At 40.6% G+C, this 13,479-nt stretch overlaps 2 protein-coding genes across 7 annotated transcripts in view; one reads left to right on the top strand and one right to left on the bottom strand.

Moving 5' to 3' along the window:
* The first annotated feature begins 324 nt into the window (after positions 1-324).
* SOD1 (superoxide dismutase 1) lies at positions 325-8,205 on the top strand. Its single transcript, XM_012780923.3, has 5 exons — positions 325-514; positions 3,982-4,075; positions 5,802-5,871; positions 6,766-6,883; positions 8,001-8,205. Exons 1-5 carry the CDS (start codon positions 443-445, stop codon positions 8,106-8,108), a joined length of 462 nt encoding a protein of 153 aa, XP_012636377.1. The 5' UTR covers positions 325-442; the 3' UTR covers positions 8,109-8,205.
* Positions 8,206-10,585: 2,380 nt separating this feature from the next.
* The window catches only part of SCAF4 (SR-related CTD associated factor 4), a 64,575-nt gene continuing 61,681 nt past the window's right edge, over positions 10,586-13,479 (bottom strand). For all 6 annotated transcript variants that reach the window (XM_012780918.2, XM_012780922.2, XM_076000499.1 and 3 more), the window contains exon 20: positions 10,586-11,893. In XM_012780918.2, the coding sequence (XP_012636372.1) occupies positions 10,947-11,893 (947 nt within the window). In that variant the 3' untranslated portion in view covers positions 10,586-10,946. The remainder of the gene's footprint in view (positions 11,894-13,479) is intronic.

Here is a 13,479-nt window from a genome sequence, read left to right as displayed (position 1 = left end):
ATGAGACTCTAGGGCCAAAGTCCGTCATAAATCTAACGACGTTTCTAGACAAAGTGACTTCAGATCTTCAAGAGGTATCACATATACCTCATTTTCTCAATTTCGGCAAACCGCCGACTACACCCTTGGGGAGAGAAAGCATGTTTTTTTCGCCGTTTCGGGTTTCTAGACCTTTCGCCGCGGCGGGGCGGAGGGAGGCGACGGCGCGCTGCTCCTTGGCCCCGCCCCTCGGCTCTCCGACCACTCGCGTCCTGAGGCTGCCGCAGGCTGCGAGCTGAGCGCGCGGGCGGCGATTGGTTCCGGGCCAGGTGGGCGGGGCGCAGCTCTGGCATATAAGATCCCAGCGGCGCCACTGACCGGGTTTGCGCAGCCGTCTCTCGCCGCGTGTGCTTCGTCGTTTCAGGCCCTCTGAGCCCGGACCGGCGCGTGTGCCCCGCGAGTCATGACGTTGAAGGCTGTGTGCGTGTTGAAGGGCGACGGCCCGGTGAAGGGCATCATCAACTTCGAGCAGAAGGCAAGGGCCGGCGCGGAGGCCCGTGGCGAGGCCGCGCCCGCGCACCTGTGCCGGCAGCGGGCGGCCGGCTGGCCGGGCCTGGGCCGGGCCGCCCTGGTCACGCCCCCGCCGCGCCCGGCCCGCCTCGCCCGGTGCTTTTGCCCCCCGGCGGTGCGGCGCCCGCTAAGTGCTGAGTCACCGGGCGGGCGGGGCGCGGCGGTGTGGGACCGAGGCCGCCGCGGGGCTGGGCCTGGGCCTGGGCCTGCGCCCGGGCCTCGGCGGGAGGGCGGGAGTCGAACGCCGGGGTGGCCGGGGAGGGGTGGGGGCGGCGGGCGACCTGCCCCTTTGGGGTCCGCGGGCCCTCGTGTTCGCTTCAGGTGTTGGAAGCGACCGAGGTCCTTCTTTGCCTGGTCTGTTCTTCCTCCCGAGGGTCCCGCTGTCACCGGTTGCGCAGTCCGCGGCTCCTCCCGCCCGTGAGATCGGGGGTGGCGAGTACGCCGGGGCCCGCCTGGGCATCGTCGCATCCCTCATGCCTTTGGGGCTGCTTTTCCAACTTGTGCGCTCTAGGCGTCGAGTCTCTGTTTTTGTGTTTTTTTTAAAAAGTCTGTGAAAAACAATACGTAATAGGGACCATATGTGGCACTTTACAGGAAAGTTGGCTGGCCCCTGTCCTAGGTCATGGTCAGGCTGCAAGGGCACAGGAGATGGCCTTGAACAGAGATGTTTTTCTCCTTCCAAGCGCCAAAAGCCAGCGATCTAACAGACCCTTTTGTTTGGGATTTTCCAGGCAGTGATTCTCAACTCTGGGTGCACAGTACACTTATTTTGAGGAGCTTTTAAAAAAAATACACCGGGGCCCACCTCCAGACAAATTACATCAAAATCTGTGCCGGTGCAGTCTGAACATTGCTATTTCTTAAGTTTCCGTAGTGATTTTAAGGCGTACCGAGGATTGACAACTGTTTGAGGACAGTGGGTGGGGTTTGGATTTGGAAGTTAGGAGACCCGGATTTTCCATTACATCGAATTGGCGCTAACTCTTGTTATTGGAGCATTTCTTCAACCAAATTTTCTGTAAAGTGGCTTTAACATTGCTCTGCCAGTAGGCAGGTTGCTGAGATGGTCAAAGACAAACTACTGAATACATCTTGTAAAATAAAGTATTCAGAAATATAATCAGAAATTTGGCTGGAGCGTGGTGGCTCACGCCTGTAATCCTAGCACTCTGGGAGGCCGAGGCGGGCAGATTGCTCGAGGTGAGGAGTCCGAAACCAGCCTGAGCAAGAGTGAGACCCCGTCTCTACTATAAATAGAAAGAAATTAATTGGCCAACTAATATATATAGAAAAAAAATTAGCTGGGCATGGTGGTGCATGCACCTGTAGTCCCAGCTACTCAGGAGGCTGAGGCAGAAGGATGGCTTGAGGCCCCAGGAGTTTGAGGTTGCTGTGAGCTAGGCTGATGCCACGGCACTCACTCTAGCCTGGGCAACAAAGCGAGACTGTCTCAAAAAATAAAAATAAATAAATAAAAATCATAAGAGAATATTTAACACATGAATGAGATTTAGTCTTTAAAATGGTTTACAGAAATGTGAGAGAACAGGAACAGTAGTCTAAGTATGAAATTTATGTGAGGGGAGAAATTATATTTCAATTTAGGTTTTCTTTAATTGGTCTCCATATTTTCTGGAAAAGGTTAACTTTGGCATTTGACTACATTTGCTATTTCATTTGTCAGACACTGTTTTGCTGCCTTTCTTCCATGTGATTCAGCCATGCTAGAGAGTCTGAGAAGCCTCGGAGGCATCCCCTCCCCTCTGGCCTTTGAGAAGCCATTGGGAACCCAGGTTCCTGTGCAACTTGTGTGTTTCCTTCTTTTAAGCTCCAAACTTCATTTTGGTGGTTTCTCTTGTACTTGATATAGACCCTTAGGTAGTTAAGCATTACAGCCTTCCAGAAATGTAGATGGAATAAATTGGCTGTGTTTGGTTTGGCCTATTCAGTGTTTAAAATTTTGGATTAGTTGCCAGCTTTTAAAAATCAGAAATTTTCACCTATAATCCAATTTTCCTAGCTTCTCTTGAAAAATTGGAAGATCTGCTCATATTGGAGATCTACTGGTACTGAGCTTTCTTTTGTTAGCCCAGGACAGCATGGGGCTGGAGTGGTTTACATTGTTTTTTGCTTCCCAGGTCTGTTTACACTTTAAGGTAACAATATGGTCCCAGTAGGGTTGAACATAGCTTACTGTTGAACAACTACTTGTATTTGCAGTGTGCAAATATCCTTAAATGGAGGTTTGAAAGGACCTGCCCTTTTTGTTTTTGTGCTCTTTATAACATAGCATTTTGAGGGACAACATTCATATTTGAGTGTTTTCCAGAATTAAGTATTTAAAAGAATCATAGTATCTATTCTCAAAAAGAAAAGAGAAAAGGGCATCAATTGCCAGAATATTTCCTTTGAGCAGTGGTATTTTCCAATGGAAAGGCAAATCTTAAAGGCTAATGACTCTTGTAACTGTTGGCTTTGCCTATTTAAAAACAAACCAAGCAAAAAATAAAGACACTAGCACATGTATTACTGTGTGGTATTGATGGTGTGTAAGCCTTATGTTAGTCCTAAGATCTCTTTGTAGTTTCATAGTAACTCCCTTGATTTCTGTGTGTACCTGCGCACCATTACCCATCACCCTTGCCTGTATGGCGATACTGCTTTAGTATTTTTATTGTCCTTTTTTTTTGTTAGAGTGGAAAGGTTATCTAGGTTTCAGTGCCTAAAAAGATTTAAGAAAACAGCACCTTGAATTGGTCCTCCCAGGGTCAATGGGATATGATATTTTTTGGCTACTAATTAAGAATATCTATGATGGAAACAACAGCTACAGAGGAGACAGTAGAGAATAGGGGTACTAGGGTAGCCAGTTGGACATTTCCAGGGTGCCTTTTTATTAAGGCAAGTGTGTATGTTTGCCATGTGGAAGAGTGGCTGCATAAAGAAAAAACAAGGGTCTAAATACGGTATGATGAGACCTTTTGGGTTAAAAATTTTGATATGTACATATACACTCAACATATACAAAGATGACCTAGTCAAAAGTATTGAGTAAATAAGTACATTTTCATATTACATATTCACTGTAAAAGAGTCAAGACTACAAATTATATAAACCTGACATTTTGGTACTAGTATGCTTGCCACTCTGAGAAGTGCTTTTAATATGCCGTTTAATAATGGTGCCTGTGCTTTGAGTGCCAGAACAAAATTACCATCTCCCTTTCCATAGGGACACACTAGAGCAATTAAGCAGCTTGCTGGAGGCTCACTGGCTGGAAAGTGGTGGGCCTGGGGTGTGCGCACGGATTTTTTTGACTCCCAGTTCCATGGTCTTTTCACTTTACTGTGTGTGGTAAAAGTAAATCAACTGTTTTCTTTGTTGAGAAGCACTTGCTCTCTCAGACTTCATGCACTTTTCTTTGAATAAAGGAAGGTGGACCAGTGATGGTAACGGGAGACATTACAGGATTGACCGAAGGCCAGCACGGATTCCACGTCCATCAGTTTGGAGATAATACACAAGGTGGGTGTTGCGCTGCTCTAGTGACCCATACTTGTTTGACCTAGTACAATAAACAGGACTGAGTAGAGTAACCCCTAAACATTAAAACCCACAATTTTTTTTTTAAGAGAGACAGAGTCTCACTCTGTTGTCCATGCTAGCGTGAGTGCCGTGGCATCAGCCTAGCTCACAGCAACCTCCAACTCCTGGTCTCAAGCAATCCTTCTGCCTCAGCCTCCCGAGTAGCTAGGACTACAGGCATTCACCACCATGCTTGGATAATTTTTTCTATATGTATTAGTTGGCCAATCAGTTTCTTTCTATTTATAGTAGAGATGGGGTCTCGCTCTTGCTTAGGCTGATTTTGAACTCCTGACCTCGAGCAATCTGCCCTCCTCAGCCTCCCAGAGTGCTGGGATTAAAGGCGTGAGCCACTGCGCCGGCCAGCATCAGTCTTAAGGAGTTTAGTTATACACTGGTCTTTGACTCTCATGTGGAAAAGGAGAGGAGGAGTTGATGTTTTTTTGTAGTGATTATGGCTTGATTCTATAAGAGGTTTTTTAAAGAATGCAATAGACATAGAAAACAAAACGGACAGCTCCTTTCTCACCTTCTGTGATGATCCCAGGGGTTTTTGAGCGGGGTTTTTGAGAGTGCTGCTTCAAGCACAGGGTGTGCATTTATTTGTGTTATGCTGTATAAGAATAGCTCCACACCCCAATACAAGATCTTAGTGGGGAAAAAAGTATGATGCAAACTGAAGATAGCAGACTGTTGGTGCTTTCCCATAAGTTTCATTTTCATCATCTGGGATTAGAAGCAAGTTAAAAGTTTATGGGTTAAATTGCATTTAGTGATCTTTTGCCATATTTGAGTAACATTCTGAATTTTGTGTTTATGGGGACTTCTTATGATGAGAACTTTGTTCATTTTACTAGAACCTGTTTTTAATGTTGCACAATTTCGTTCCAAATAGTGATTTAATGACCAGATTTGATCCATTTCAGTAGCTACTAACATTCTCTAAGTTGCTTCTTGGTTTTTACTGCCTCTGGTTTGGGAGGTACTTGCCCTGTAGCTTTGACTTGCTAGCTGCTTCCTATAACCTGCCTGTCTTTCTTCCTGTGTGGGACCCCCAGGGAGGGAAAGGGAGTGCTGCTGAGTGAAGAAAGCCATGTCATGAAAGGACCTTCTGCATTGTGGCAGTTGTGTTCTGTGTGAATGGCATCCTCTGGCACATGGGAGTGCTGTTTATACAGAATGCAGTTGGAGTGCCACCCCCTGGAGTTGTGCGAGGTAGCAGCCCTGACCATTGCACTAAGGTGCTGTGTTAATGTTCTGCCTGCACCAAGTATAAAGCCCACAGACAGGAGAGCTGCTTAGTAGTATGTTGCTGGGGAGATAAAGTTTTTGTAGTTAAGGCATGCTGCCTTCTTAAAAACTAGGATCATAATCATTGGATTTTAACAGTAGAACTGTTGCAGATCAAGTCTGGCTCTCTTATTTTACAGTGAATAAGCCAAAGCCCAGAGAAGGGTGTGCTAACTTTACTAGTGTCAGACAGTAGTTAGAACATGTCTCTACTGCCCAGGCCCCTGTGTTTATACCAAGGTGTTGCTTAGCCCAAAAGTCATGATGCAGGTCAGTGTTTTTTCCACTGGAGGTTTCAGCAATGTTTCTTTTTAGAATGTATTTGGAGTTTTGTTTTGTAATTTAGCTGCTTACTTATTTATTTTTTTGTAAATAGGCTGTACCAGTGCAGGTCCTCACTTTAATCCTCATTCCAAAAAACATGGTGGGCCAAAGGATCAAGAGAGGTGAGCAACAAGATGCTTAGCTCTTACTATAATACAGTGGCTTTTGGTACACTACTTGTAAATCATATGCTAAGATAATTGAGTGTTCTCCACCTGTTTTTGAAGTTGTTGACTCCCATGGAACCCTTCACCCCGAAGTGCTGGAATTGCTCACTTCCTGGGCTATTGAGTTGACAAAATGGGGACACTTAAACAATTTGGTTTTGGAGCATTTATTGAATATAGAACTAATACAAGTGCCAAAGGGAACTAATACAAGAAATGTCATGAGTAACAGTACTGTCAACCACTAGCAAAATAAATCATCACTGTGAAACATAGGAAGCCTCTGCAGATAAAAATAAGATATTGAAAGTTAGTTGAGTCTCCATTTGTGTGTGTGTTTTCTGAAAGCCTTTCAGGAACATATTAGATTTAAGGACAAAGATTTATATATATATGTATATATATACACACACATATATATACATATATATGTATATATGTATATATACATATATATATAACAGAGGGCTAGGGGCATAGCTTTCTTAGCTATGCCAATAATTAACAGGTATAACTCAGTAACTTAAAGTTTTCCCTTTGGTACTTTACTTCTGAAAGTACAATTAGAGTTGTACTCCCCATCCCATGACTTTTCCCAGAGCATTACTTTATAAACTTGAAGCCTTGTTTGAAGAGTTGTGTCTAGAATGTATAGCTATTTGTTTTTAAATGTTTCCAAAATTTTGTGTAAGTGGATAAGTAGGGTCTTAAATTTGATATATGCTATATACTCATTTTAGCCCACCCTTGTGTACTTGATTCAGTCAACTTTTAATTTAGCTCATGAACTGACTGTCCTTATGTTAAGTGGAATCAGTTCTAATCCATCTGATGCTTTTTCAACGTTAGGCATGTTGGAGACTTGGGCAATGTGACTGCTGGCAAAGATGGTAAGGCCACTGTGTCTATTGAAGATTCTATGATCTCACTCTCAGGGGAACATTCCATCATTGGCCGCACAATGGTGGTAAGTGTTCATATAAAGTATCCTTTATATGCATAAAATTTCTTCTAACTTATATATCTTTTTACGACTTCACGATTATTACTGTCCTGGTTTCTAAAGATCCAGATAAACTATTTCAGATTGGGAAAAGCGATTTTGTTGGATGATTACAGTGAAAATGAAGTATTTCATCCAGGCCAGTTAAGAACACTGTTTTGCTAAGATTAGCAGTAAAAAGCAGGTTGCATTTGATATTAGATCCTAATTGGGAAAACAGTAGTCTTTAATTTTAAAACGGCCAGATTTTTTTGCCACAATTCAGTTTCCCCCTTGTAGCTAAACAGAACATTTTGTTAAGTTTAAAATCTTGGATGGAGTTTATTAATGTTCATTCAAGTCTGCAGGTTATTATTACTTGTTTAACATGAGGGAAGTGGTTGCCCTAAGTTACCCTGTGGAGGTACATCTGGTTTATGCAAAGCACCAAGTAGTATAGGCTTTCTTTTGCCTACCTTGGGGTCAGTTAACTTCAGTAGTCACTTCCTTTCTTTAACCCTTTATTGTCACAGTTGTCTTTGGCTATAATTGTGAAGTGGAAAAATCATTTATAAATGATTTCATAAATTTTAATGAATAAAATTTAAAATACTGTTGCTAAAGCAATTAAGATAGTTTTAGGATTACCTCTTATTTATAGGCCTGTAGTTCATTAGCCATGACATTTTGATAGTTTTTTTGGTTCACTTTTATTTTTTAAAGCAATTAAAGAAAAGTGGCCAAAGAAACTACAAGGATGGCTACTTGTAACTAAGGTTACTATAATTTATCATGGAGGATTAAGACCAGCATGTGGTAGCCTGTAACAGATGTTTGGGTTTTTAGTATTTCATTTAAAGATAGCAACAACACTTACCTAGTTTTTAAAGGTAACATGTCTGTCTTTGCACCATCAAGAAAAAGTAAGAAGTAGCTTCTACTTTTAAACTACTAGATTAAATGCAGTAGTATTTCCGTACTAGTAGGATTATTTTAACATGTTATTTTTCTAATATTATGAGGTTCTTAAAAATCTTTTGAGTATTGTAAGAGGTGGTAATTACTTGATAGCTGAAAGTTATGTTCTTAAAATTTTTTAAAGGTCCATGAAAAACCAGATGACTTGGGCAAAGGTGGAAATGAAGAAAGTACAAAGACGGGAAATGCTGGAAGTCGGTTGGCTTGTGGTGTGATTGGGATCGCCCAATAAACATTCCGATGTGGTCTGAGTCCTAGCAACTCATCTGTTATCTTAGTTGTAGAATGTAACTTGACAAACATTAAACACTGTAATCTTAAAAGTGTAATTGTGTGACTTTTTTTAATTGCTTTAAGTACCTGTAATGAGAACTGACTTACTTGGAAGATTTGTATAGTTTTATAAAACTTATTTTCAATTGTCTGTTTCAGTGATCTCCATATTTTGCCAGATTTAATCACAGATGGTTATTAAACTTGTCTGAATCTCTTCAGTTCTCATTCAAGCCTTTGAATAAATAACCTGCGTGGCACTTATTTCGGCACCTATTAAAGTGTCCAAATTGAAATTCTGCATTAGCTGATATTCATTTGTATAGAGCTTGAATGGAACAGATTTAGTAATATTAACTATTTCATAACTGTTGTAGTGTATTTTGAAAGTTTTATGTGGGACCATCAAAATGTATACATTTTTAGCAGCTTTTAGCCAGAACTAATCCAAACTTTGAACTTAAGACAGCTTTAGGTTAATTTCTCTTAGTCACTTAGAATTTTGGTTCATGAAGTACCATTTATTTTTAAAAGTAGATGTTATGGTTTAAAAGAGCCACTAAGTTAAATAAGCTAAAGTTCACTAAGGTAACTTTTAGTGAACTTACAAAGAGGCAAATTATAGCCTGTTAGCTAAAATTAACTCATCTGCCTGCCAGAATGGCACATACTCTACCTGCAAAAGTAGAGGTTGGCAGTCTACTTACAGACCAGCCCTTTAAATAAATCTACAGCATTGGAAGATGGAACCAAGGAAATGTCTGATGTGGGTTCTGGCCATTTAAGTATTACAGGAATTTATACACCTAATTAGTAAAATCAAGTCTCTTTCTCTTAATGTAAATGTGTATGTACTTGTGAGAGAAAGCTTTTAAATGAAATGTTAGTGTAACTCAGGTTTGACTATCTGGGTAACAGTTGTGTATTCAATTGAAAATTGTACAATACTATTTCTGATGGAGAAACTAAGAATAAGCTACAGTTCCAATTGTTCATTCATATATCATGTACTTTCTCAAATGTAGTTCAATTAGGAGAGGAATACTAAATTGGAAAAAGACTGTTTGTGGTGTTTTCAACGCTTTAAAACTGATAAAGACCAATATGCTCACAGTAAGTGGCTAAAATGACCATTCAGGTAGAGAATTTAAAAAGTTAGATCTTCACTAATGTATGACCGCTTGTTGCCTGTGTGGGATAACTCAAGTACAGGGACTCACTTGGGATCTTTTAAAGCCTCAAGTGTAATCACACTACCAGTTAGTATTTTGGGTTTTTTTTCATGTGTATATAGGGCAGTCTCAATACTTTCAATTGGAAATAAAGGCTGCAAGTCCTTGAAATCTGGATGCTGAATAATCCAGATAAACCTTTTCAGAAGGTTTCAGTTAGGACTTTTTAAACTTCTCAGTGTGCCAACGTCAAACTTAAGGACAAGTTTTAGAATTTACATCGACAAATATGAAACTGGAATCTCTTATTTTCTAAAGGCAGGAATACAAGAACATTACTCTAGATATGTTCTCCCTGTCAAAAACAAAGGTCTTATTATAGAGTATTATTTAAAAACCAAAGTTAACAAAGCAACTTCGCCAGGGGAAGGCAAACAAAAAGTTAACTGCTCAGGACACCGAAACTAGGACAGTATAAGAATGTAATTTAAGAAAAATTCCAACAAGGCCATAGATAATTGGACAATGTAATATCAGGTCTTGGCACCAGGTAAGCCGTTTTATGTTAACGGCTTTTCTGCAGTATTTCAGATACAGGCTTGATTTGGCTTTGGGTGTCTTCATGTGATAACCAAGTATTTTTCCTAGTTAACCCAACAATTTTAAGCAAAAGAGATAAAGTACTTTCTATGTGGCAAGAAGTTCAGTCTACCTCTTCCCAGCAGGAGAGTTTTTAAAAAATAGTAAAGAAAACAGACACAGTTTATAGGAAACAAAGGTTGCACTGAAGTCTTTAAACATGTAAGACAAAAAGCTTTTTGGTTGCAAATGTTAACCTTGCTGTCTTCTGTTTTAAAAAGCTTACTGGGATGTTTTTTTTTAAAAAACATGCAACCTTCTAAATAATACCCAGGCAACCACATAATTTGCAGTACAACCTATAACACTGGGATCTAATTCCCCTCCAGCAAAATCTCTTTACAAATTAGGGCAACATTTACCACAAAGTCAAAAGAAAAAGACCTTAATTGAATTGCAAACTTGTCAGTTAACATTTAAACAACTAACCTTTACCTTATGACTAAAATGCTAAAAATCAAACGTGTTACATATGAAAGTGTTTCAAAGTAACTACATAAAAATGTCTATTTTGCATCAAATAAGTCTAATTTAGACTCCAATACAGTATCAACAGCTCAAACTTTGATGGTGAACAATCCTTTTCCACCTTAATGCAGTGTAGGAAGAATAGCACACATTAAAGTTTGTTACGAAAATAGAGTTTATTAAAAACATCCCTATTGTTTTGAGGAGCTTTCACCGTTACCTTGTCTTAAATTAAAAAAAAAAAATAGAGAGCACTTCTAATTACGATTTGTAAACTTTTTAAAGTCAAAACTTTTAAAAAGTTACAGCAAAAAGGGTAATATTTATTCATATTTTCAGTATTTTTTGTTATTTTGTGGCTATTTTTAAATAGAAGGGAAGCAATCAAATTGCTTACAATTCCCCACCAACTACCGCGGGGCTGTGATATAGCAGGAGCAAATATAATACAGCATCTGTACACCTCAAGCTCTACACTCCAGGAAGTGTCACTGTCACATTTTGACAAATTCCAGTCTCTAACGAGGAGCCTCTGCTGCTGAGCCAGAATCCTTTTCAGGTTCAATGGATGAGGTAGCCTCAGCAGGTAACTCTCCAGAAGGTTTTACAACTGTGGCCTCAGACTCCCCCTTATCAAGTTCTGAAACAGTGTCTACGTTTCCCACTTGGCTAATGGGAGGTTCAAGGGTTTTGTTACCACCTGCCCTGTCTGTCACCTCAGGCTTTTCCTTTCCTCGGTTTTCTTCCTTTTCTCTACGAGACTCTCTATCTCTAGAATCTCTCTCTCTGTCTCGATGCCCACTAGAGCGTCTATTCCTCTCTTCCAAGTCTCTGTGCCTGTCCCGGTCAGGGCTCCTTCTTCCCCACTCTCTCCTTTCACGATTACTATTATCTCTATCATCATTACGGTTCCCATACCGTTCCCGGTCATTTTCCACCCTATTTCCAAAAGATCTTCTTCCAAATCTTTCTTGGTCTCTACCTGAATTGAACTGCTGCCTGTTATCATTTCTAAACTGTTGTGGCTGCTGCTGGGTTGGTGGAGGCTGTTGTGACGGTGGCGGCTGCTGCTGTTGTGGCTGTGGTGGGGGCGGCTGTTGCTGCTGTTGTTGCTGCTGCTGTGGTGGTTGCTGTCTCCCATCTCTGTCTTCAGGACCCCCCGGGCCTGGCCCTGGGCCCCCGAGCCCTGGCATCCCACCAGGCCGAACAAAGGGGCCATGCGGTGGGAAGGGACCTTTCATTCCATGAGGTGGAGGCATTGCAAAGCCCCCTGGACCCGGTGGTGGACCTCTGTGCATCATGTGCGGCGGCATGGGTCGAGGTGGCATCAAAGGGAATCGCTGCAAGTGAGGTGGAGGCATTCCTGGAGGGCGCTGAAGCGGGATGAGGCCAGGTCGGGCACCAAGAAGACCAGTAGATGGTGCCTGGAGCCCAATTACAGGACCAGGGGCAACTCCCTGAGTGCCTAAAAGATAACAGAAGTAAAAATGTAAATACTGTAGAAGATTGCAGTCTATTTTCAGTTGCCTCCCACAGGGCTTAAAGCAAAAAGAAATTCCACCCAGAATCTTCAAAATGTCATGCAGTTTGTCAGTCTACCTGCCACTAACCCAATGTGAGGGCCCAGTAACAACCTAAGGCAAACAATCATAAAGACTAATTTTTAAGACTAAAGGTAGAGGCCAAAATAAGCTGGAAAAGAAAATTTGAATGTAAGACCAATTTCTGAAAAGAGTATGTCAAAATTCCCTTCTGTAGCCTTAGAAACTGTTTCACCACTCCAAATATTTAGAGAAGCACAACATGCTAAGTCCTAATGAGATAAACACCTGCATGCACTATTATTCAAGCCAAGTGAAGGTTACTGTAGGTGTATTCTTACAAAATTTTACACTGATTCCAGGTCTCAAATTTGACTTACTACTAGAAAAAAACAAAGTCACTAACCTAGAAAAATCCAGTAAAGAAGAAGGTCTCTCTGATTCCATGCTACACTTAAAGTCCATATAAAAATGTCTCATGTAGTTACTATACAATAGGCACCATTTAAACACCAATGTTTATAAAAACAAAGATCCACACACAAATGTAAAGTTTATTTTTACAGTTCCTTTTTAAAAGCACAGCACAATGTGTAACTTGCTAGGCCAACATGTCTACTGAATAATGCTGAATGTTCAGTCATTCACCTTCTATCCATTTGTCCAAAGGTGGCAAGCCTGATAAAGCTGGTGCTGTTTAAAGTAACAATGATTTCCTGGTTTTATCTTCACACTTACATAAGGGTTTGCTTATTGTGGTCTAAGAGTCACACAAGTTCAACAACCCATCATTTAACTCATATAAGAAGTAAGGATTTCTGTTTTGGTTCACCACTTAATTAACAGAAAAGCACTGGCAATTTATTTCTCTGAAAATATAAATATCACAAGGCAAATACTATGACCCAAAGAAGTTGCTCTGATAATGGAAAATGTTCCAGACATTGTCAGAATATGCTATTTACCTAGGTACTACAAGTACACACCTAGGAAAATGACCCAATACTTTAGTGCTAAGTATTTTCATCTCTTTTTTCCCCCAATATCATGTTATTTTAAAGTTTACAACTTGGATCAACTTCTCACCCACTTTAGCAAACAGATCCTGGAATGTTTTAAAATTTTCTGCATAAACAATTAATACTAGTATGAAAAACAGGAATTTCTATTTCAGTTTTTGCTACTTACAACATGTGGTCTAACATTACTCTCAGAGTTAACCACTAAAGAGGACTTGAAAATGTATGTAAAACCACTTTATAACTCTTCATATGAAGACCCATCAGCTATGCTATTTACTTTAAGAAAATAACTTTTTTTTTTCCACATGGAAGCATTAGGAGAAAAAAAAAAAAAAAAAAAAAAAGAAAATAACTTTTTTTAAAATGCTTAAAGAGAAATATATTATGTATGGTGAAATATAATCTTACTCATGAGTATGCTGGATATGTGCCTCAGTATTCTGGTTCATAAAATGGGCATGGTAATAAACATCTGCCACTTGTTGAGA

The sequence above is a fragment of the Microcebus murinus genome, chromosome 1 (assembly GCF_040939455.1).
Source record: "Microcebus murinus isolate Inina chromosome 1, M.murinus_Inina_mat1.0, whole genome shotgun sequence".
NCBI lineage: Eukaryota > Metazoa > Chordata > Mammalia > Primates > Cheirogaleidae > Microcebus > Microcebus murinus.
Note: the sequence above shows the minus strand (reverse complement) of the source record. Positions and strands in the feature narration are given on the sequence as shown.

Bases quoted from the DNA above. Each gene is read 5' to 3' on its own strand.
- SOD1 (XM_012780923.3), top strand. From the start codon at position 443: ATGACGTTGAAGGCTGTGTGCGTGTTGAAGGGCGACGGCCCGGTGAAG. The intron at 5,872-6,765 runs GTGAGCAACAAG...TTTCAACGTTAG, and splicing joins GGGCCAAAGGATCAAGAGAG to GCATGTTGGAGACTTGGGCA. The intron at 6,884-8,000 runs GTAAGTGTTCAT...AATTTTTTAAAG, and splicing joins TCATTGGCCGCACAATGGTG to GTCCATGAAAAACCAGATGA.